Source organism: Diplotaxodon limnothrissa, linkage group LG4 (assembly GCF_057381915.1).
Source record: "Diplotaxodon limnothrissa isolate DT_005_m linkage group LG4, D_limnothrissa_male_GT1.1, whole genome shotgun sequence".
Taxonomy (NCBI): Eukaryota; Metazoa; Chordata; class Actinopteri; order Cichliformes; family Cichlidae; genus Diplotaxodon; species Diplotaxodon limnothrissa.
In genome coordinates, this window is record NC_140599.1 from 29,448,865 (window position 1) to 29,472,480 (window position 23,616).

The following is a 23,616-nucleotide window of genomic DNA, read 5'->3' on the forward strand; positions in this document are numbered from 1 at the left end:
TGTTTGATGAGCGCCAGCACAATGCCAGATTATCCCCAAAGACCGGTGGCCACGGCTGACTGTTTGATGAGGAGTGATTTAAAGGGCTCAGGGAAGAGCTTCCCTAAAGCTCGGAGGGCCTCTACTTTGGTCAACACAAAGAAATCCCTGTTAAAATACAGTCCGAGACAAAGGTCTGAGTCTCTGAAGTGATTACAATCTATCTGTTCTCTAAGCAAGAGACCCAGTCAAAGAAGCCTGAGAGGTAAGTCTGCATGCTACACAACTTGGTATGAGACCCATGTGATCTGCTAAGGTCGACAACATCTGCACAGGAGATTGAACACTGATCACAGCAGGATTACACTTGAAACTAAAATGTGACACTGAAACACAGTGACCTAGCACCAAGCTGAAAGAAGCTGTGCATTAATTAGCCAGTAACCTGTATATGTGGTCAAACTGCATAATTAGAAAGAAAGAAAATATGAAGTATTAGAAAAAAAGACACCAACATGCTGGGAAAAAATTCAAAAATATATGTATTTTACAGTTTTAAAGGGCAAGACGGTGAACAAGTCAAGGGAACACATTAAGGCATGAGATATACTTGATTTTAATTATACACATGATGGTGAGTGTTTGGAGCTTCAGTTGTGAATGTCATCAAAAAATAAAAATATGTGTTTCAAGAAGATTCAAGAAGCACTCCAACGGTAAGTACCAGAGTCTGTATAGGCATGCTGGCATCTCTATGATGTGCTGTTGCCTCTGCACAGAGACAACTACACTTCATTATCAGTGTCATCTTAGGTATATGTAAATTAGACATAGGAACAAACAACTCTGATCGTTTAGTGGTTTGCTTGCCAAGCAAAAGCTCGCTGGTTCAATTCTAGCCAGAGAGACAAATTCCCATTGTGGTTGCATGACGAAAAACATCAAGCACGATCAAACCATCAAAGCCACCCGCTGTGGCGACCCCTGTGACAAGGGAGCAGGGGTAAAACAAAATGAAGACGTTGAGCTTTATCAATTGAAGTCCCACTGAGAATAAATTTCTTAAAAGAAATGGGCTGCCCTGATATTTACTGTTTTAGGTCATGCAAATATGGAAGCCCTCTGGTGGAATCCTCCACTAACACGTGTAGTAGGGAGTCAAGCACATAAAATGTTATATCATCACTGCAAGCGGATGTTTACGTTACTGCATGGTTAAAAAGCAAGTATCTCTTGCCTGAGGTCAACAGGTTAATGTAAAACATGTCATGTTTTGAAACTGGCAGATACCTTCTCTGTTGTGTTAGCTGGCAGCGCTCTTTTATTGGCCTTTCCTACATTTCATTTATGCTTATGTATCGTATGGCTCAACTGACCAACAACAGGAGTGTAACAATAAGCAGCCAATTTTCTCAAGTGACACTTCCAATACAGTCGAAACGAATAAAAAAAATAAAAAAACGAAATAATAGGACTGTAAAACTGTGTTTAAAAAAAAATGACAAAAAAGCCTTATTTTGTGCAATTCTACAATGAATGAAAAATAAGAAGACAACATAAAAAGAGCAAATACTCTGTGGCTGTATGGTCTGTCAGCTTTGAAGCACAGTTAATGTCACAAGACAACAAATACTATGCCAATTATATTAAAACACTGCCCACTAGATATTAAAATATTGCCCACTAAAACATGCCCACTATAGATTACAGTGAATACTTTGATCGGACTCTTGTAAAATTACTGTCATGTCCTCAGTCACCCAAGAGCCGTACTGTTATCGATGTTATTATTCAAACAGAGCGACTGCGCCTCGCGCTACTTGCTAAATGACAACAATCTGGCAGAAGTCTGTCACTATTCGGAAAATAGTCAAAATCTGAGCTAAACATCTCGATGTGCCTGCCTGATTTTAATAGTTAAACAGTTTACATTTGTATTCTTTCATGGAAAAAAAATATAAAGACAATTGTTCAAGCCTTAGAAGAACAATAACCTGAACACCATTAAGGTCTCCAATAATGGGAACAACAGTCCTTCACTTTCCTGTTGGTTGATCCTCTTCACTTGTCTCTTCACAAGCACAGTTTGGGTCACAACACTGTAGAAGTCAAGACGTCACAGACAAATATTTTCAGGGACTCAACATTGACTTTTCACTTTCACACAGGAGATCAGTTCTTTACGTGCCTGACAGGCAGAATAGAGTTGTAGCCTTCCAATATCATTGATGATGGATATGGAATAAGCAAGGCATTGGGCTTGCAATCCTTAAATATCCAGGTCCAGGTCTTATGGTATTCACTCAGTTCATCTTACAGTGATGTGTAGTACCTCCTCTATAGCATTAGTCCAATAATTCTCTGTGCTGCCCAGCTGTATAGCTGCCCTAGCTATATATGTACCCAAGCCCTAGGCGTCAGTTGTGGGCATCTTGGGATGCTATAGGTACAAAAGTAGGATTGGGAGAGAGGAGCAGTGAGGCTGCTGGTACGGGAGGAAGCAGCAGGGTTAGGTCGGGAGAATCGCTCCAGACCACTAGGACTGTTTCAGCCGTTTTCTTGGGGGACCCAGGAAGGGACACTGGGCCGAGGCCAGAGAATGATAGGCCTCCGCAACCAGGTGTGGGTGAGAGATCACCATGGATTTCCATCCTGATGTCTCCATCACATCAGCAGCGTGACTGAGAGAAAAAAGGGAAATGAAATAAAAAGGAAACGGAAAGCAGGAAAAGATGTTAAATTAAGAAACTAAACAGATATCCAAACAAAGTACACAAATTAATCTTTTTTCAGAGAGAAAGAGTTTGGGATTATAAGACTCCATCTGTGTGGAGAGCAGCTTTGAGACATTACAGATTTGTCATACCAGCTGGTGAGGCTGTTATTTATTTTATATTTTTAAATATTTAACCTTTGAGGTCATCTTTGTGATAAATAACATCACACAAATAAAAAGGCATCATTAAAGTTGCACAAATATACAGGCATGCGATAAAAAGGTTAAGTCATAATGTTTTTTATATCATATCATGAAATAATTACTTGATTAATCAGCTAATGAACAGGAAATTATTCAGGAAAGATTATGATCATTTGTTTATTTATGAGAGTCGATTTTTAAACAAAAATGTTAAACATTACCTTTTGTTAAGTTTTAATTGTGAGGATTTGCTGCTTTTCTGGGTCTAATGAACTAAATCTTTTGGTTTTTTGGACTCTTTTATACAATACTATTACACAGTACTCTTAACATGTACTATAATTCATATATTATAGTATATATAGTAAGCAGAACACAATATTAACAGATAGATGGTTCATTTTAGAGACCACATGAAAATCTCACTGTGAAAAGCAAAAAAAGGCACACAAATGATGACTAGTTCCCATTTTCAAAGCATTCCACGTTTAGGTTTCATTATTCACACCTGGTATTGTAATGAGGAGAAATAAAGATGGCTAGCATGTGCCTATTTCAGCTGAATTAATTCCATTAACTGTTCATTTGTTTGCTCTTGAAAGATCCTCAGACATTTAAACTAAATTGTTTTTCCTTAGTTGGGAAAAGGGAGGAAAAAGTTGGGAAGGTTTTCTAATTAAGTGCTGATCAGTTTACTTGTGGTTGAGCTTACACCAGCAGACCCTGTGGCAGTCTTCAACCTCCTGACACCCTCAGGGTGCTGGGATGCACTATCACGCACACTGCTGTGTGGCCTTTAATGACATTTTTCATGTTTTATTGTGTGTAAATAAACAACCGCATGCGTGTGCGTGTACACGTGTGTTTATGTTTTGGCGCGTCTGCTCCTGGCTGTTTGTGTGTGTGTCTGCGTGAATGTGTGGTCCTATGGTTTCCACACAGCAGCTCCAGACCTCCAGCCAACCTCTGACCCTATTCTCTGTGGAGGAAGTGAAGCCCTGCTCACAGTAATGGCCAGTACGCTCAAGCTGAGGGCAGTGAAAGGGCACAAGGAGAGCAACCACAGCAGGAGAAGGAGGGGAAGGGATGGACCGATGGAGGGGAGAATAAAACGGCAGCAGTGACAAATAAAGAAAAAGGGAGGTGACAAAGAGTAATCAAACGTCACGGAGGGAGGGAGATAGGGAGAGTGACTGGGAGTAGAGCAGTGATGTGAAGGTAAATCAAACTATAGTCTCCAGTCAGTGGTAATTATAAGTTACCAAAAAAATCTACTAAAAAGGCATTTTGTCTGTGCTTCACATTACTCGTGTTGTGTTTACATGCTGGTCTAAAAAAAAAAAAAAACTCTGTAAGCTTTTCTGTAAACAAAGTGGATTAGGAGAGTTTAGGTGCCTTTCCTCTCTGCTGCATCCCTGGTGAGGACGAATAAATGAGACAGAGGAAGGATAAAGAGGACTCTTATTGTCTCAACTACATGACTGTAAACTGCTTGTAAGGACTGGTGTGGAAAGAGGTTAAGGTGCTTCTGGGGGTAGGATTATTGGTTTCTCTGTGTCGTCCGTTTTCGATATTTGTCCTCTAAATTGATTTTTGTTTTGCTGCTCTTGTTGCTGTCGATTGTGTCTGCAGGAGCTGAGTTGATAACGCTTTGCTGGCCAGGAGTCCCCTGTGGCCAATTTTCCCACCACCACAACAACGCTGTCGCAAATTAAACTGTCATAACGCCCATAACCACAATTAATGACTGGGATTAGGGGGAGAAATCTGCATTACTGAACACCTTTAGGCACACATGAGCTCTTAAGCACAAAACAGAGGTGGGAGACGGGGAGAAAAGGGGGGAAAGGAAAGGATAATGGGAGTGAAGGGAAAAGGGAGGGAGACGAAGCCCAGGCAGGAACAAGGAAAGGACATGAAGTTGTAAAGAGAGGACAGAGGAATGAACAAAGGGACGGAAAATGTGTCTGGCTCTAAGGCACACAGTTTGAACAAACACGGGTAAGGTGATAGGCAATTCAGGTAGCGACTGAGAGAAAGCCTTTTGTTTCAAGTGGGCATTGAAACACTGGATCAATCACCTGTCGGTGGACATAAATAGTAGTCATTGATGCTAATAGGCCACATCGTACCTAAACAGGCTGCACGCAACACGATTAACACCAGCAGCTGAGGTTTATTGCTAAAGGGACCAATATGATACAGCAGCAAAATCATCTGATCTGGAGATTAAATTAAATTTCCTCGGGAGACAAAAATTGCTCCCACTGAAAATTAATGACATCCCCTGACAAAAAGCCGAACGCAGAAGCGTGCGTGTGTCGGTGAAAAAAATATTTGCATTAGTGTGGAGGTAGTTCTCAAGATGGATGATCTCAGCGTGAGCGTGTAACTCACTAGTTGATGAAGTCCACAGCCTGCGTCTTGAGCTGATCTGCACTGTGCAGGTCGGCCAGGATAAGGATCTCTGCGGCATTCTCCACAGACAGATTCGTGCAAAGAGCGTCCTCACACATCACCTTCAACCTGTCCAGAGCATACTACAAATGACAGAGAGGGAGGATAAACAGCAGGTAAACTAAATTACTTAAACAGCGCTGCCACCAACAACTGTAGCAGCGGTGTGTAATGATACGGTAACACAGAATTACTCCACCGCAGTCGCAACAAGCATTAAATTGAATAAGAAAAAAATATGGCAAAGAGAAGGGTAAGTGACAGATATGCATACTGAGTTGGAACTGATGATGGAATAGCATTACACGAGAAGCGAAAAATTATTTCCACTGAGTCTGATTACAAAATTGCCAGCTACAATAACCTTCTCTCATATTCACACACACTTCAAGATGACTCGTAGAGGTTTAGCGGAGACTACAGTTTAATGTCGCAGTACTTCCTTTTAATTTAACAAGTTACATTCCGTCTATCTACATTCAGTGACATAAAGCAGTCGATTTAAATGATTTGTCATTAAATAAGACTTTTTTAAAACGACAAGTAAGCATGTGGAAAGATTTAAATAGTACGGTGGCTGGGAAGTGCAAAGCGCAACAAATTAAAAAACGGCAACAAATTAAAAATCCACAACAAATTAAAAAACGGCAACAAATTAAAAAACGGCAACAAATTAAAAAACGGCAACAAATTAAAAAACCACAACAAATTAAAAAAACGCAACAAATTAAAAATCCACAACAAATTAAAAAACTGCAACAAATTAAAAATTCACAACAAATTAAAAAACCACAACAAATTAAAAATCTACAACAAATTAAAAAACCGCAACAAATTAAAAATCCACAACAAATTAAAAAACCGCAACAAATTAAAAAACCACAACAAATTAAAAATTCACAACAAATTAAAAAACTGCAACAAATTAAAAATCCACAACAAATTAAAAACCTGCAACAAATTAAAAATTCACAACAAATTAAAAAACCGCAACAAATTAAAAATCCACAACAAATTAAAAAACCGCAACAAATTAAAAATCCACAACAAATTAAAAAACCACAACAAATTAAAAATCCACAACAAATTAAAAAACCGCAACAAATTAAAAAAACACAACAAATTAAAAATCCACAACAAATTAAAAAACCACAACAAATTAAAAAACCGCAACAAATTAAAAATCCTTGACGGAAAGGGATTGTCTGAAATACCGGAAGTGGAGAGTGATGTCACGAGAGGGGGCGTGGCCAGGATTTTTGGTTGAGGCGCCATGTTTCTGGGCCGAACAAAGCGCTAGCGAAAGAGGAGCGAAAGTACACGGATAACACCAGCTATGGTTCGTACTTGCTGTGCGGTCAGTTGTAAAGTTAGATCGCACGACCGGCAAGGGAATAAGGTTGAAAATGGTTTATCTTTTCATTCTTTCCCCACCTGGAAGCAACATGAGGCAGCTCATGTATCGGATGTTACCAAAAGAAGGCGTCTAGTCTGGATAGCAGCTGTGAGACCAGCTGATATCCAGTTCATTCCATCTCCAAATATCTGTTGGTGTGCTCCAGACATTTTCATTCCGGTAAGTTATAGATATGTTCATATCACTCTTTATCGGTCTTTTAAGTCTGACATCACTAGCCGTGTCTTGGCTCAAACTCCCAAGAGCACCTGCAGGTCCATAAATCACACGATCACTGTGGCATCACTGAGTGTTGAAAAACTATCTAAAGTCTTTCATCTGTAATAAAATGATCAGCGTTCTGCTCTACCATGTGTAACAATTGAGTTTATCATCCAGGCATCCATGAAGACGAAATTAGCAGGAAGTTAGCTCGCTAGATTCCATCTAAATACAATATAGCATGTCCTAACTGAGGGATTTTGGAAACAAAGTCAAACGTACAGCTCTGCTATCACTTCCAACATAAATGAAGACAGAAAACTAAACAGCAGTGACGTTTGTAGGGTACTGAAGTTTGGCTAGCTGGTGTAAAACGATGTGCTACGTGACCGTTAGCGACACAGCTATGTTAGCATAATATAAACACTAACTTTTTCCACTCGATAAAAGTTAACGTGAGTGTTCTCGGTGGTCAGGAACAAATGTAATCGCATGGCAGGATGCTGTAAACGGACCAAACTTCAGCCAGGAGAACAACTGAGATAATCCATCTACAAGGATGAATAGGATTAGTCATTCATATACTGCTGCATGGGCTGGGCTGTAGCTACATCGTAAGGTTTTAAAAACTGAGCTTTCAAATGATTAGTGGTGATAGAAGCAGTGGGAAACAACAGTGATCACTTACTGTTTTTAGGAGTTTTTTGAGATTAAATAGAAGACAATACAAAACATTAAACATGTTAACAACACAAAACCCATATTAAACGCAGACTACTTCAGGCCTGGAAGCAGGATTTGTCACGCCATCACTTAAAGACCAGATAGCCTATTAGTTTTCTTTTCGATGCACTCTGAGGTCATAGCAAATTAGAAAAAAAAAACATCCTAATGAGTGATTTTGCAGAACTACGTGCTATTTATAGACTTGCTAATTATTTGGCATTATTGCAGCAGACCAGCCAATGAAATGGATGAAACATCGTGACTGGGTTCCAGCACTACACAAGGGACCTGCTTCAAACATACCACCATGCCAATCAGATTACTTCTTCCATGTGAGGGTGAAGAGGTGACCCTTCTGGATAAGATGGTGAAGGTTTGCTGCCGTTTTGATGAACAGTGTGGTAGTAAAACCAGGGGAAAATGAAACTTGCTCCTGTTAAATATTCTTAAGTCTTGTGCTGTATAAATAGCGGTAATTTTTCAGAAGATAAATTGAAGTAATTGATAGTAAATTAAGTAGTGTTAGTAGTGAATGATATCGTGTAAATGCTGTCATGATTTTGTGTAAACATTTTGTCTTTTATAAACTATAAATGACATGGATTCTACATTGTAACTGATGTGATGTTCTATAATAAAAAAGAGGCAAAAAAAAGTTTGTTTCTTTATTGAACTTTTGAACAGTGGTACTCAGTCAGTACATATTCAGTAAATGCAAATTATTTACATGGCAGTGCACTTCAGGCATAAATCTAGACCCTTATATAAAACATTATGGGTCATTCCCACAACCCACAGCTTTACTGTGTTCCAGCAAAGATTCCAATAGCAGTGACAACTCCTCCACAGTAGCAGGTGGGATTTTTCTTTTTTGAGGACGGCTCCTTTTACCTTTCAATACGGATGGTCTGTTTATGTTTTGATTCAGAGCAGTTTTTGGGCAGCTGAAGAGGAGAAGTCTATCTTATGGCCAACCTCTGGCTGTATCTTGGTCATATTACCCAGCAAAACCCAGTATGCAGGTTCATCTGTAACAGCCCTTGTGCCACAGATCCGCATTGTTGCTTCTACTTTAAAAAGAAGAACAGCAACATGGCTGCAGGTCTCCACGACTCCGGCCATACAGGTGCAGTGGGCGGCTTCAACCTTCCCTGTGATGCTCACAATGACCCGTGGCTGCAATGCTGGTTCATTCAGTCTTTGAGAGTGCAGTACCTGAAACATACAAGTTACAAGTTAATTTAAAGACAAAGACTCTAATGAGCCAAGGCCAACATAAATGTGTTTTATCTACTTTCAAATCCATTTATCAGAAATGTAACAAAGTGTTTAGAAAGTTAGCACATACATGTAATTTTCCATTTTTTTATGTATCCATCTATAAAACGCTGCATGTTATATTCCAAATCTGCCTGTTCTCTTTCAGAAACCTGACTTCAGAAAATGAAACTAAAGTATGTAATCACTTTATGGAGAAAGCATAAAGTTTGACTTTAGGTGACAATTATGGACACGTAATATGATAAGGAGATTCTGCAGGTCATTAATCAATGTATTATAGTAAAAAATGTATTTTTGTGACAAAGGACACAAACACGGAAGCAAGATATGTAATTAGGATTATTTCTAATAAATATGAATAAATAATTGCAATTTCTTTAACCACTGAGAATAACTAAATCCTTCAGGACAATGTCACATCAATGCACTGAACTCACTATGGCTACGTTCACACTGCAGGTCTTAATGCTCAATTCCGATTTTTTTGTCTGCTTGTTCACACTACAAATAAAATGTGACAGCAAACGCGCTCCTTTGTGAACCCTCAAAGTGGCCCACATATGCAAAAGCAGATGTCACACTCTGTTTAGACCCAGACCAAACAGTATTGTTTGACTGATGCCCCTTAAATATAAAGACTTGTTTCAGACTTTGCTTTAAGTTATTTTGTTATTTACATATGGCCTAATAATTATCCTTATTGCCATTTTAGAGAGGAGCGGTGCTTCAAAGGATATGCAGATTTCTGTCAGAATCTGCAGATTATACAGTATAAATAAAGTGTTCATGTTGTCTTCCCAACAGTTTCACTAACATCTACACGGGATGGACACGAAGCGCCGTTGTTCCTGACCACCGAGAATCCTCACGATAACTTTTATCAAGTGGAAAAAGTTAGTGTTTATATTATGCTAACATAGCTGTGTCGCTAACGGTCACGTAGCACATCGTTTTACACCAGCTAGCCAAACTTCAGTACCCTACAAACGTCACTGCTGTTTAGTTTTCTGTCTTCATTTATGTTGGAAGTGATAGCAGAGCTGTACGTTTGACTTTGTTTCCAAAATCCCTCAGTTAGGACATGCTATATTGTATTTAGATGGAATCTAGCGAGCTAACTTCCTGCTAATTTCGTCTTCATGGATGCCTGGATGATAAACTCAATTGTTACACATGGTAGAGCAGAACGCTGATCATTTTATTACAGATGAAAGACTTTAGATAGTTTTTCAACACTCAGTGATGCCACAGTGATCGTGTGATTTATGGACCTGCAGGTGCTCTTGGGAGTTTGAGCCAAGACACGGCTAGTGATGTCAGACTTAAAAGACCGATAAAGAGTGATATGAACATATCTATAACTTACCGGAATGAAAATGTCTGGAGCACACCAACAGATATTTGGAGATGGAATCGAACTGGATATCAGCTGGTCTCACAGCTGCTATCCAGACTAGACGCCTTCTTTTGGTAACATCCGATACATGAGCTGCCTCATGTTGCTTCCAGGTGGGGAAAGAATGAAAAGATAAACCATTTTCAACCTTATTCCCTTGCCGGTCGTGCGATCTAACTTTACAACTGACCGCACAGCAAGTACGAACCATAGCTGGTGTTATCCGTGTACTTTCGCTCCTCTTTCGCTAGCGCTTTGTTCGGCCCAGAAACATGGCGCCTCAACCAAAAATCCTGGCCACGCCCCCTCTCGTGACATCACTCTCCACTTCCGGTATTTCAGACAATCCCTTTCCGTCAAGGATTTTTAATTTGTTGCGGTTTTTTAATTTGTTGTGGTTTTTTAATTTGTTGTGGATTTTTAATTTGTTGTGTTTTTTTAATTTGTTGCGGTTTTTTAATTTGTTGTGGATTTTTAATTTGTTGCGTTTTTTTAATTTGTTGTGGATTTTTAATTTGTTGCCGTTTTTTAATTTGTTGTGGTTTTTTCATTTGTTGTGGATTTTTAATTTGTTGTGTTTTTTTAATTTGTTGCGGTTTTTTAATTTGTTGTGGATTTTTAATTTGTTGCGTTTTTTTAATTTGTTGTGGATTTTTAATTTGTTGCCGTTTTTTAATTTGTTGCCGTTTTTTAATTTGTTGTGGATTTTTAATTTGTTGCCGTTTTTTAATTTGTTGTGGATTTTTAATTTGTTGCCGTTTTTTAATTTGTTGCCGTTTTTTAATTTGTTGTGGATTTTTAATTTGTTGCCGTTTTTTAATTTGTTGTGGATTTTTAATTTGTTGCCGTTTTTTAATTTGTTGTGGATTTTTAATTTGTTGCCGTTTTTTAATTTGTTGCGCTTTGCACTTCCCAGCCACCGTAAAATAGGGCTACTGGTTCATGAAAATCCCAAAACTACCAGTTTATATTTATTGTTGAATGCCAAAAAGACAGGAATTATCCGTCTTGCTCCAAAGACACAAGTTAGGAAACTAGTGACGAGTTAACCTCCTAGGACCTGGCGTCCACACATGTGGACATCACATTTTGGGTTATTTTAGACCAAAATACTCAATTTTGCTCTACTGGGGCCTGATATCCACTTACAAGGACATTATACCTCATATGTGGCTCTTATTTTCCTTAGAAACAAAAATCAGGTAAAAAAAAAATAAAATCTGGTAATTCTTTGTTTTTACATTCATCAGGTCCCAATATGCCCAAATTTCAAAGAGAAATTAAAAATGCATGCCGTGGAAGAGTTCAGGTCTTAGGGGGTTAAATGTTTTTTGGTTGCAAGTGTTTTAAACCCTTTGGCAAAATTTCTACAAAGTCTAAGATCGTGGGAGCAGTGAAGCTATGCTGAGTCACATGGTTCTTTGAGCCAAATTTGCACATTAAGCTACGACTATTAGGAATGTTCGTGATTTCATAATCACGTAAAAAGAAAAAAAAATTAGAGCTAGTAACTAATTAGTAATCTAATTAGTCTCTGATAAAATGATACACATTTACCGACCACTATTTAACAAGCACGGAAAAATAATGCATTAGTGATCTGCGATAACCAAGACGAGTAAAACAAGTTCAACCAAGGTGAATATAGATGACTTGGTATAAATACTAAAAACATACAAAGGTAAACACTACTAAAGCCTTTACACTGCTTGGAACTCCTCTGTGAATAAATTAGTTCATACAAAAAGAATCAAACAAAAATGGTATCACATGCAAACTATGCCAGCTAAAGCTCATATATCATAAGTTTACCACAAGATCTTTCCGGTACAGAAGACTCACTCAACATGTGATTTTACAGAAACAGACAGGAAACACTGAATATCCGGCATGAGTACAAGAATAAACAATGAGGAAAACGATTCATTGGAAGTGTGTGCATGTCTTTACCTTGCACAGTTGGGTCGGCTTTATCCTTTGCTATAAAAGTATGTTTGGATGTGTAAGTATGTGTGTTTAGAGGTTGAGGAGCATTTGGTGCTTCCCAGGTGTATTTTTGGGAACATTATCATGCATACCAGCTTGTGTGTAAATGTACATAGTAGCAGGTGCAATGCACACACACACTCTTTGTACCTTGTCAGCTGCAGCCAGCAGGTCATCAGCCATCTTGTCCAGGTTGGGGGCCTTGCCTGTGTAGATGAAGCACATCATCTCTTTGAAGACATCTGGCTCCACGTCATTTATCTCCACACGGTTCTGAACGGGTAGAGAGGACAGGAGAGGAGAATACACGCAGGGTTTAACAGAATAAAAGAAAAGAGAAGAAAAACAAACGCTTTGACAATCCTTCAAAACTATATATGGCAGCAGTGTCTTTTTTATTTCATGTAAATTTCCCAAAACCCACCTGACTTAAACTCTCTCACCTTGTTTAGTACACACACACACACACACACACGCACACACACACACACACACACACACACACACACACACACACACACACACACACACACACACACACACACACGCAGTGATACAACAAAACATGTTCCAAAATCACAATAGAGAAAGAAAGAAAAAAAACACCTTGAAGAACCTTCTGAGCAGTCAAAACACGTTTCAGCAAAACTACATTCTAGTAAATTTATTTAACTCTTTTCAGCAGATTCAGGAGAATTAATCCTGAGCATTCATTCCTTGACGGTGCCTGCAGCAATCAAAGTAGGCTTTATCGCTCTATGGCACAGTGACGGTAACCTGAACCTTTCCCCTCCACACTGACAAGAAGAACAAAGCAATAAACCAATTATAACAGTGCTTTATCATCACCACAGTGACCAGCGGCGTTTTAGCAGGGTCAGACTGGGTGTACCAACAGTTTAGTGCATTTGTGTCAACTCTGACCACTCAACACCAACATAATCATACTGAGAAATAATCGAAGCAGAGTCTAAAAGCTTCTGGTCTGAGCCTGCAGTCTGCCATGGTAGCCTTTTGCAGGAATGCACAAATCACACAAACACATGAAGCCGTGAAAAAATTAGTAATTCTAACAGGCAAAATAACATCAATGTGTATAATATCAAAAACAACACACCTATTGTTTCTAAATTAACCTCAAACTCATCAGAATCGTTATATTTCTAATTCCTTTCTATTTTTTCTACACTTAACCAATTTCATTCTGCTAATTTCTAACGTGTGTTGGAGCGTTAATGAAATAAAAAAGACATACTACCACCAAACTACCTTGGAAATCACATGAGAAAAAAACATAACAGGACTTTCTCGCGTAATGAGAAGGCAGTGCCCAACCAGGTCTCATAAATAGACAACTCCTGTAGTTACAGTGTCTGAAGCTCCCCTCTATTCACAGAGCAGTCCTCTATCAGAGTGCTTCTTTATGAGCTCATTTGTCTCTTTTCTATAGAGTGCTGCAGAGGAGTGTTAACCCACCTATCTGTTTTCTCTGAGTCGTATGGGGACGTGGCCCACAATCTCTCCCTCTTTCTGATGAAGACGCCTACTTAAACAGCAATTAAGATGCATTTCCTGGCTCTGTGCTTTATAATTTCCCCATTTGAGCTCTGCAGGCATCAATATTCCGCTGACATGACGGCTAAATCACCACAGTTGAATCTCACCACCTCCTATCAGATCAACACAACCAACTGTGGCAGAGAGACTCAGTGCATCACACATGTACAAGCACACACAGACACAAACACTGTTTTGTTTCCATCACGTCAGACCTAAACTTAACCCTATTTACACTAATTTCGTGACCAAGCCTCACTAAACCATGAACTAATTTAATTATTTGTATTATGAGGACTGGAAGGGGAATGGCATCAGAGACATTATATTTATGGGATTTATGGGAGAATTCTGAAATGCTCCCAAAGAGCAAATCAACAACAGAAACAGGAAACAAATGAGCCAATCATGCTGTTACACTGACACACGAGAGGTTCACGACCCTTTTAGTTTTCTGGTGGCAGATGCATCTTTCTGCTCATTATTGTAGCGAGGGAGTAGCTACTTTTTAGCTCCTGTATCCCTAATGTGCATTAGAATGGAAAAAAGCAGAGACACTGATGGTGCCACCACCCTGTTATAAAACTGAGGGGGGGGGGGGGGGGGGGGGCAAAAACCTTTATAGCTTATTCTGGGACAGGAAATAACTGCAATGATTCATTCCAGGATGGCTGTTGAGTTGCGACACTTGCCTCAAGAGGAACTTGGATTGCATTTACCTAACTTTACATAAATTTGCACATAAATCTTCAACGTTTTTTCCATCTCTTAAAAGTATTATCAAGCTACTCGCATGCAGAACTGTAGCAACAGGAAGCTTGAATCCACACCGTCAACCTGCTAATAACACTAATCAGTCACAATAGCTCTCAGAACTATTCATACCTCCACAGTACTTACACTTTAGTTTTACATAATTAAATAAGAAGTTATAGGAGAGGCAGAAAGTTATCACAACTAGCATCATCTTTCCATCATCTCCACTGTAAATAGGACGACGTCAGACAGGTTATTTAAAATACACCCTTATGACACCGACTCCTGCCTTATAACTGCCTGCAAACCACTTCCCTCTTTGGAGCAGTTAATATTCCCACTAGACTCTCTCTACTTTCCTTTAAAGGTCAGTACTGTCAAGACATTTTGCTACTGATCAATGGCACCTATGCATGTGTTAAAGTTCACTAAAGTCAGAACTTATAAAAAAAAAACCAAATTGAGTAGATTTACTGTGCCCATTTCATTAAATTAATGAATTTTGATGTGAGGTATGAACATTTTGAGCAGTAGCGACACCAGGCACAAACTGCAGCACAAAAAAATGGCAAAAAGATATGTATATTAAAAAGATTAAAAAGAGATATCAAAAGGAAAACCAATTCCCTCATGACATTGTAATTGAGTTCCAGGAACAGAGTGATCATACTGAAAGCAACAGAGACTTCAGTCATTTTGTCTGATACAGTCTTGTTAAGTCTACAAATAACACGCTTTATGCCATCAAAGAAATATCAAAGATTATACAAGTGATAATGATATAATCACTTAAGGATTTTTTCCATATAGTAGCTGTGATGACACCATATAATAGTCAGCAAGACATGAAGGAACATGTGCAGCCACACTTGTTTAAAGAGGCAAGTGCTTCCTGATGCAACAGAAGGAAAGATTGAAATTTAAACATTTGACTCACCATGCACTGAGGGAGCAGGAGCGACAGAGTCAACTCACCTTCTTACTCTCTTCCATCTCGTGCTCAAACATGGCACTGAACACCGGCGAGCGAGCTGGGACAGAGAGAAACAAAAGGCCGAGACAGAGAAAAGAGGGTTTGTTATTGAGTGTAATGTTGATACACGGTGAGGTCTCTGATATCCGTTAACAGCTTGCCACAGGGCCGGAGGAGAGCAAGGACATGACTGACAGCAGTGACAGCAGTAGAGGCATCATGTGGAAAAAGTCAGCTCCTTTCTGCTGACAGACTCTTGACAGCCTTTCTCGTTTGTTTAGCCAGTATTCAGCGTTGATGGGCCGACTTGAGTGTTGCTTATCTCATATATTATGCCCTAATAAAGATCTGTTTTCCTCTTTTAGTTGCACTTTCACTTGCTACCACTCAACTGCTATTTCTTTTTTTTTTTTTCCTTTCCTAGATATGGTTTTTCACACGGCTTTTGCATCACAGCACAGTCTACAAATCCTCTCAAGGAAAGTTCAGACTATTCTTCCATTTATAGAAAGTGATAAGCCGTGAGAGAGAAACAATGTAAAAGAGCTGCTGGTTATTTGCCAAGTCACAACAAGAAACAAAGAGGGTTTGCAATGAAAAATGTATTCTTATAATCCAAGTTCACACAGATTTCATATTGTATATTTTGCTAAAGACATTTTTGCACATTTTGACAATCTCCAAAATAACAAAGATAAAGTCTAGTAGGAAAAAAAGAAGCAAAAGCAATGACCCAATGGCCCTAAAATGGACATATTAATGTATTTAATGTTTTGCGTATTTAGTGAAAGCTTAAGCACAGTGTTTTTCACTGTTGTTATCCCAGACGTGACCCCAGCTGGAGAGGTCATGCTTAATCTCCAGTACAGGCAGAACATGACGGCCCAAACAGAGCTCTTTAAAATTTCAAATTACTGCTGTCTAATAATTCTGCAGGCTTAAAATAATCACCGCATCTTGTCCCTGTAGTTCTGCTTAAGGCAACAACACTGTATTTTCTCTCTTGTCGTCCCAGTGGTGACAGTGGTTAGTTTTGGCACAGAATAAAGCACAGCCTCACAGATGGAGCTTAGCCTGTACTTGATTTCCAGCTACTGTTATTACTAGTAGAGTAAGAATGTGTTCCTACAAAGGTAGACCTTGGCCTTTTACTCAGAGTCGCATATATACTATAGCCACGCTTTTCTGACATGGTTCGCTTAGTTTGATTATGCACTGAAAGGGTAACAGTTCATATTATTATTCAGAAGTGAATGCCTTATTAGCTAGTCATTAAAATCTAACAAATGTTGTAACACATTATTAAGTATGTGTCAAAGTCAGTGATATAATAATTAATTCAGACACTTAATAATGAGTTATTAACGCAAAGCTATCTAACCATTTAATTACTCATTGGGTTACACGGTCTCATCCATTAAAACTGCCAAAGCCACAAATAGCTATAATACTGTATAACTGAATAAGCATTAACAATGGACACTGAGGCTATAAGGTCAGAAACTCACTCGCTACAGGAGAATCTCAAATCCACTAAATAAAAATGGCTAACACTAAGTCTCTTAACATTTTCATACATGTTACTTACGACACGTTTAGAGTTTTAGCAAAGGTGGGACATTGGAAATAAATGGTGTTCATTTTAGTTACTTAAGTTGTCACAGTCATTTTACTATAGTAGAGAAGATAATTTGATGAGAAACAGACAAAATCTTAATCTTTGAAGTCCCATTGCCACAGGTTTATAAAAAAAATAATAAAAAAATCAAGCACCAAGCACTTATTTTGTAAGCGTATGGGGCATTCTTTAATAATAATGCAAGTCAGTTTTCAAATTCAAATTCAAAGCTTCGTTTAACATCAGCACAAAAACTGCAACAGGAGTTTCATGGCATGTGTTTCTGGGGCTGAATGAGTAGGCGGTCCAGAACTTCGTCTGATACAGTGTAAAAGTTTGTTCAATATCAAAGGAATTGCTCGTGTTCTCACACCAGTGAAAATGTTGAAACATTAAATAAATGATGGATAGCATCTTAACTATCAAGCTTGTTTAGTTGATAATGGAAATTCACATAACCTTCAAATATTCCTATTCTCCCGTCTCTTAGGAAGGATACTTCTTTTGTGTATATATGAGGTAAGACAAGCTAGCCACAAAATGTTTTTTGAGAAAATTAAGTTTTAAGAGAGTCTTGCTGTCCACAGGATATTAAGAAGTGCCATGTTAAAGACTTCAGCATACTTTATCCATTATGTATATGGATCCATAACTGAAGACGTAGTACTAATATCAGTACTCTTAGATGAAGTTAGAAAGTTTGGTCCTGTTACGCTTCAATGACTTGATCGGGAGTCCGCCTAGCCTAGACATTCTCTCTGTCTTAATGTCTGCATGGAAACTAAGCTTTGCACTGAATGGCCTGGTAGGACTCTGGGAACAAATCTACACCAAGTCTGTCTGGTGCAGCTGGTGAGCTCATACTGCAGTAGCAAATCGAAGGGGTGGGTGAGAGAGAGAAAGAATAAGGAAGAGGTCACAGTAAAGAAAGCATGGAGAGGAGAAAGGAAGGAAGGAAGAAGAGGGATGGACATGGGGAGAAAGCGGAACTGAGCACAATTTAAGAGGAGAGAAAAGCATGAAAACCACTGGGAAGACATTTAACAATCAGAAAGGCGCAGATAAAAGACAGGGAAAAGGAGATAAGAAAAGAATACAGTCAAAGGAAGATAATAAAGAATAAAAAAGGAGCAAAAAATAAAAAGCCTGAGTGAAAGAGAAAGAAGAAAAGTAAGAAATGTAGATGCGGGTATAAAATTAAGGTAAGCGACGGGAAGAGAGTGAGTTGTACAAAGATCACATGGCCAATGCACAGCCAATTTGAGTTACTCTCCCTACGCCGTTTGATCCCACTCTGTCCGTCTCCACGGCGATTAACGGACAGCAGAGTTGTCACGGGAACAGCCTAGAGGGGGAGTAACGCGGAGGAGGTACGTCATCTGGACTGAGCGGAGAGAGAAAGCATGGTAGCAAGAGAGAAAGGGGAAGACCCCAAACCACAGCAGCACATAATTAAAATGGCTCCTCACACACACATTTCAACAAATCCAATAATGAACAGCCTCCCCTCGTCTCCACAGAGACACACAGTTCACCAGTTTCTTCAAACTTTTCACTAGCTGATGCTGGCTGTCATCAAAGTGCCAATATCTGAAACAAGTTTATGCTTGTCTGCATGAGAGTGTGAGAAACTTTATTTTCATCAATATGGATTCCTGAAGGCCAATGAAGACACACAGGTGCTGAAGGTGTCAATAGCGAATACGGATATTCAATGTATTCAAATTTAATCATCCCCGTGGCGAGCAAAATTATTCATCAAAATTAAAAATTTGATGAAGCATTTCCCCCAGAATTTAGTTCTCGTCACAGTGGAAAAGCCTCTGTAACAGCATTCACACCGAAACGAAAACTCTCCAGTGAAGCCTAGAATAATGACAGACTCCTCTATGAATAATAACAAACTCCACCACCCTCATAAAACTTTGAATTCAAAGTATTTTAATATAAACGGTGGATTAGAGTGCAATGTCAATGAACTACTTTTTCATCAAATTTTAATATTTCAATTCAATCTAAATACAGACCAATTTTAACAAAGGCATAAGGTGTTATATTCTTTACCATCAGAGTAAATAAAAGAATAAAAGAAACAAGGTATATATAAAATAAAACAGACCTTACTTAAATGAGGCCCTCTTCCCCATTCGAGGCCACTTCTTTGTGTACCAATGGACCACTTTACATTTGGTTCTGACTATTTGCACTTGTGCATCTGCAATCTCACCACTGAATTCAAACCTGCTTAGACAGCAAACCTGAACTTCTGTGTCAAACTGACCTAGCATATATTGAGGGGCAGCAGTATGGCTTCATGCCGAGAAAGAGCACTACAAGCGCGATGTTTGCTTTGAGAGTGTTGATGAAGAAGTATAGAGAAGGTCAGAAAGAGCTCCACGGGGTCTCTGTAGGCATTGAGGAAGCATATGATAGGGTGCCAAGAGAGGAACTATGGTACTGCATTAGAAAGTCAACAGCAGCAGAGAAGTATGTGAGGGTGGTGCAGGACATGTATGAGTCAAGCAAGCCACTGGTGAGGTGTGCAGTAGAAGTGTTAAATATGGAGCTGCCAGACAGAAGTAAAAGAGGAAGACCACAGAGAGGAATCATGAAGTAGGACATGCGAGGTTGGTAAAACACATATGACATGCTAGGGCCATGGTGAGATGGAGGCAGATGAGCTACTGTGGCTCCAAATAAAGGGAGAAACTAAAGAAACGGAAGCAGCAGCAGACTGGTGATCATGGCAGGTTTGTGGCTGAGACCAAGAGACCAAACAGCAGTAAGTCTGAAGGGAGAACTCAAGTCACAAGTCATTAGTTGACCTGAAACATGGTTCTTGTAGTCCATAATAACCTAAGGCATGGCAAAAATTTACCATAGCGCACCTACACCAGGCTTACCAAAAAGGCTGATTTGTGGGGGGCTACAACAACAACAGGGTATTAGACCCCCATTTATATCAATGCAACTTCATCCTCTTCTCTAAAATTAAATTCAACTCAGGGGTGACCATCTTCATACAAAGAGGAAAAGAAGGCAAGCACCACAAACGTGATAAATGGTCAGAACTTCCAGGAAAGAATTTAAAAGGACACGTTGAAAGTGGTAGAGAGCTGCCCAAGTAAATAATCTTGAAGGAAGCATCATGAATTTAAATCGGATGTGTTTTTTGGACTGCATGTGCGACCATCAAACAAAACAAAAAAAAAGAGAATCCTAAAATGAATTTAATGCATCAGTGTTTAATGTGAAGTACTGTGCACAAAAACACATTGTCAAAAAGAAAAGACAAGTATACTCCTGGGAACAATCAACCAAATGTTGCCACTAGTCTAACAACACTAGCTGTTAGGATTAAAACAAACATTGCAAAGAAAGTTTGCCCATCGTTTGCCTATGGCATATCACTGTGTACTTTAGACAATGGTGTGATTGTTTTCTCAGCCCCCGCTGATTCCAAAGTCATATTGATGCAAAGTTTGATTAAAACAAGTCACTTGAATGTTCATAAAATGAACATGGCAGCTCCAGGCAACAATCAGTCATGTTTTATCTAACGGAAACCTCAGCGCTGTCAAATGAAGCCAACGTGTTGCAGTTTCTTAAAGGGGCACTTGTGGCTGGTTTAAAAAACAAAAATAAACAGTTTGTAATACAATTATCTGACAGACGATCCAAGATCATTCTTCATGGGTTTCCATCAGGGTTTTTTGCCATTGCTTGGCAACTCAGTTTCAGCAAGTTTCAGCTCTGTCAATTAATTTTCTATAGGACTGAGGTCTGGAGACCGTAATGTGCTTCTTCTTTAGGCTCCACTCTCCCTCTTTTTCAGAATTATTGTCTGACAATCTTAACTGATAATTTGTCTCTCACCAATAAATGAAACTACTATAAAAACTATACACGTGAAATAATTACTTCCCCTAATGTATGTATTATTGCAAAGAAGACATTAAAGTTGGACCACAAAAATTCTAAATGTCTTAATTTATTTATCAATCATAAACTTCATTAAAAGCATTTTATCTTCACAGACAACACAAAGCAGTAAGTGTATTGCTTTAAACAACGTTTCCAGCTGGGTTTTAGCACCTGAAGGCTAAATATAAAGCTGTAGCAATAACCTCTTACACATGTGACAAAGGATATTCTCACCTGCCAATATGGCTTTGTGTGCCTGGAATTTCTGGCCAGCAACACACAGGGAGCAGTCGGTGAATCTGGAGCTTGCCCACAGATCTCCAAGTTCTTCCGCCAGCCTGCAGTCAGGAACCCTCACCATGTTCATGGTGTTCTGGCCTGAGATATTCACAGAGTCTTGCACTACGCTCACCTGAAAAGAGATAAACACGTTTACAGATTACCCCCCCATGTCGTAAATTTTGTGCCCTTTTTATTGTGTAAATCGGAATAACTTGTTTTAGAGTGAATAGTTCCTTTAGCACACTGACTGGTTCACACAGAGGCAAATAAACAGCATGCAATGTTCATAAAAGGAAAATAAATCGGTAAATCAAACATGCTGTGAATGCTTAATGTGGGTTCACTGTCTCTGTAATCAATACATCAGCCACTCAGTATGGAAGTAATTTGAAGAAAACCTATTGTTCCTTCTTTATCAAATCAGACTGGCTACACTCCCAAACAATCCAAAAAAACCGCATTGAAGTCAAATTGGGAGTGCCAGTATGTGTGTGTGTGCATGAGAGTTGTCTGTATGTCTTCCCTGCTGACTTCACCACCTGTTCCAGACAATGTCAACCAGACTCTTTTATCTCTCAACAGGACTCACTGCAAACACACACAAACAAGCAGGCTCATGAGCACAAACACACCCACATATTCACACACACACTAATTACTAAGTAATTTCCAACAGACTGGATTGACTGCCTTGCAGTTTTTCACCTGCCTGGAGTGCAATCTAATCAAAGAGAAAAATTAGCTAGCTATAGCCTGGTTTGGAACATTCTGTAGTTAGTTAATTAATTAGTTAGTTGTCTGGCTTTCGATTCATGACAGATTAGTCTAGTAATGACGAAGTCCAGAGTCATTCTAGCTAGCATCCGCGGAGTGAGGGTTAAACGGTGAAGGATTATTAACTGAGTTCCAATAATAAACTAAAACTAATGGTCTAGTTAATTTTGTTGAAATTATTGGAAGATGTCCTATTCTGATTGGATTAATATAATCTTGTAACGATTGAGTTTTTAGTAGAAGACAAAGACTGCATTGACAAAGTTACCAAGGCTACAACTTTGGTGTCAAAGAATTAATTTCAAAGAATAAAGAATATGGCTCATATTACCAATTATGATAAATTGTCAGTGTTCAACAAAGTCTCCTTTAGTTCACAACTTGTAAATTAATGTGTTTTAAATTGTCTAGCCGAGGGCTCAGTAAATTGTCAAATTAAGATTTTGCTAGTTTTCTGTTATTATAAGACATTAAGGCCATACTCCCCAACTGGGTTGCTTTCTTTTTCCTTTAAATTAGGCCTTTTAGGGTCAGGTAAGTTTACGGACACTGTAATGACACTATATTATGATTTTTTGAAAAGAAGTGATCCCACTCGTAGTTTTTTATACTTGTAACCATTTGATTAAAGAAAAGCTGAATCGTATTATTATTACTATTACTGTATTATTTTCTAAAATGGCACAATGGAACAGTGGTTAGCACAGTCACCTCATAGCAAGAAAATCCTGGGTTTGAATCCAGCCTGAGGCCGTTCTCTGCAGAGCCTGCATGGGTTCTCTCCAGTTAATCTGACGTCTTTCCACAGTCCAAAGAATGTATGGGGTTGGGTTAACTGGTCATTCTGAACTGGCTAAAGATGTAAAGTAAGCATAAAAGATTGTCTATGTCTTTGTGTTAGCCCTGTGATAGATTGGTGACCTGTCCAGGGTGTACCATGGACGGGTGCCCTATGACATCTGGCACAGCCAAAACACTGGATGGATAGATTCTAAACATGATTTCATTAGAATATTATTGATTTTCAGGCTAAGCACTCTTGCATTCAACAAAACACTATTCAAAGACTTCTGACATGTTTTTTCTATCAACTTAAATAAATGTATTTTGTCATAGCTGGCAGTATTGGTGGTGGATGGAAAATGAAATTTGCAGGACTTGGTTTTCAGTTACATTTAACACCACAATTAAGAGCTACAGGGCACCTGACACCTGATAAATCAAAGGACGCTTGTTCTCCTGTTTTTCTCGCTGACACCTTCGAATAGCTTTCAGTAAACTATTGTCAAGAACAAGGCCAAAAATCCCAAAACATCCCACAAAGTGACCTTGCTGTTAAAGCATCAGCAACTGAGGCTGACACCCAAAA

General features: G+C 38.9%; 1 protein-coding gene across 1 annotated transcript in view; it reads right to left on the bottom strand.

The window, feature by feature from the left end:
- Window positions 1–2,266: 2,266 nt before the first annotated feature.
- The window catches only part of spop (speckle type BTB/POZ protein), a 101,380-nt gene continuing 80,030 nt past the window's right edge, over window positions 2,267–23,616 (bottom strand). The window contains exons 7-11 of the mRNA XM_085351819.1: window positions 21,426–21,603; window positions 15,652–15,707; window positions 12,514–12,636; window positions 5,297–5,439; window positions 2,267–2,660 (exon numbers count right to left, since the gene is read on the bottom strand). Of these exons, the coding sequence (XP_085207945.1) occupies window positions 2,516–2,660; window positions 5,297–5,439; window positions 12,514–12,636; window positions 15,652–15,707; window positions 21,426–21,603 (645 nt within the window). The 3' untranslated portion in view covers window positions 2,267–2,515. The remainder of the gene's footprint in view (window positions 2,661–5,296; window positions 5,440–12,513; window positions 12,637–15,651; window positions 15,708–21,425; window positions 21,604–23,616) is intronic.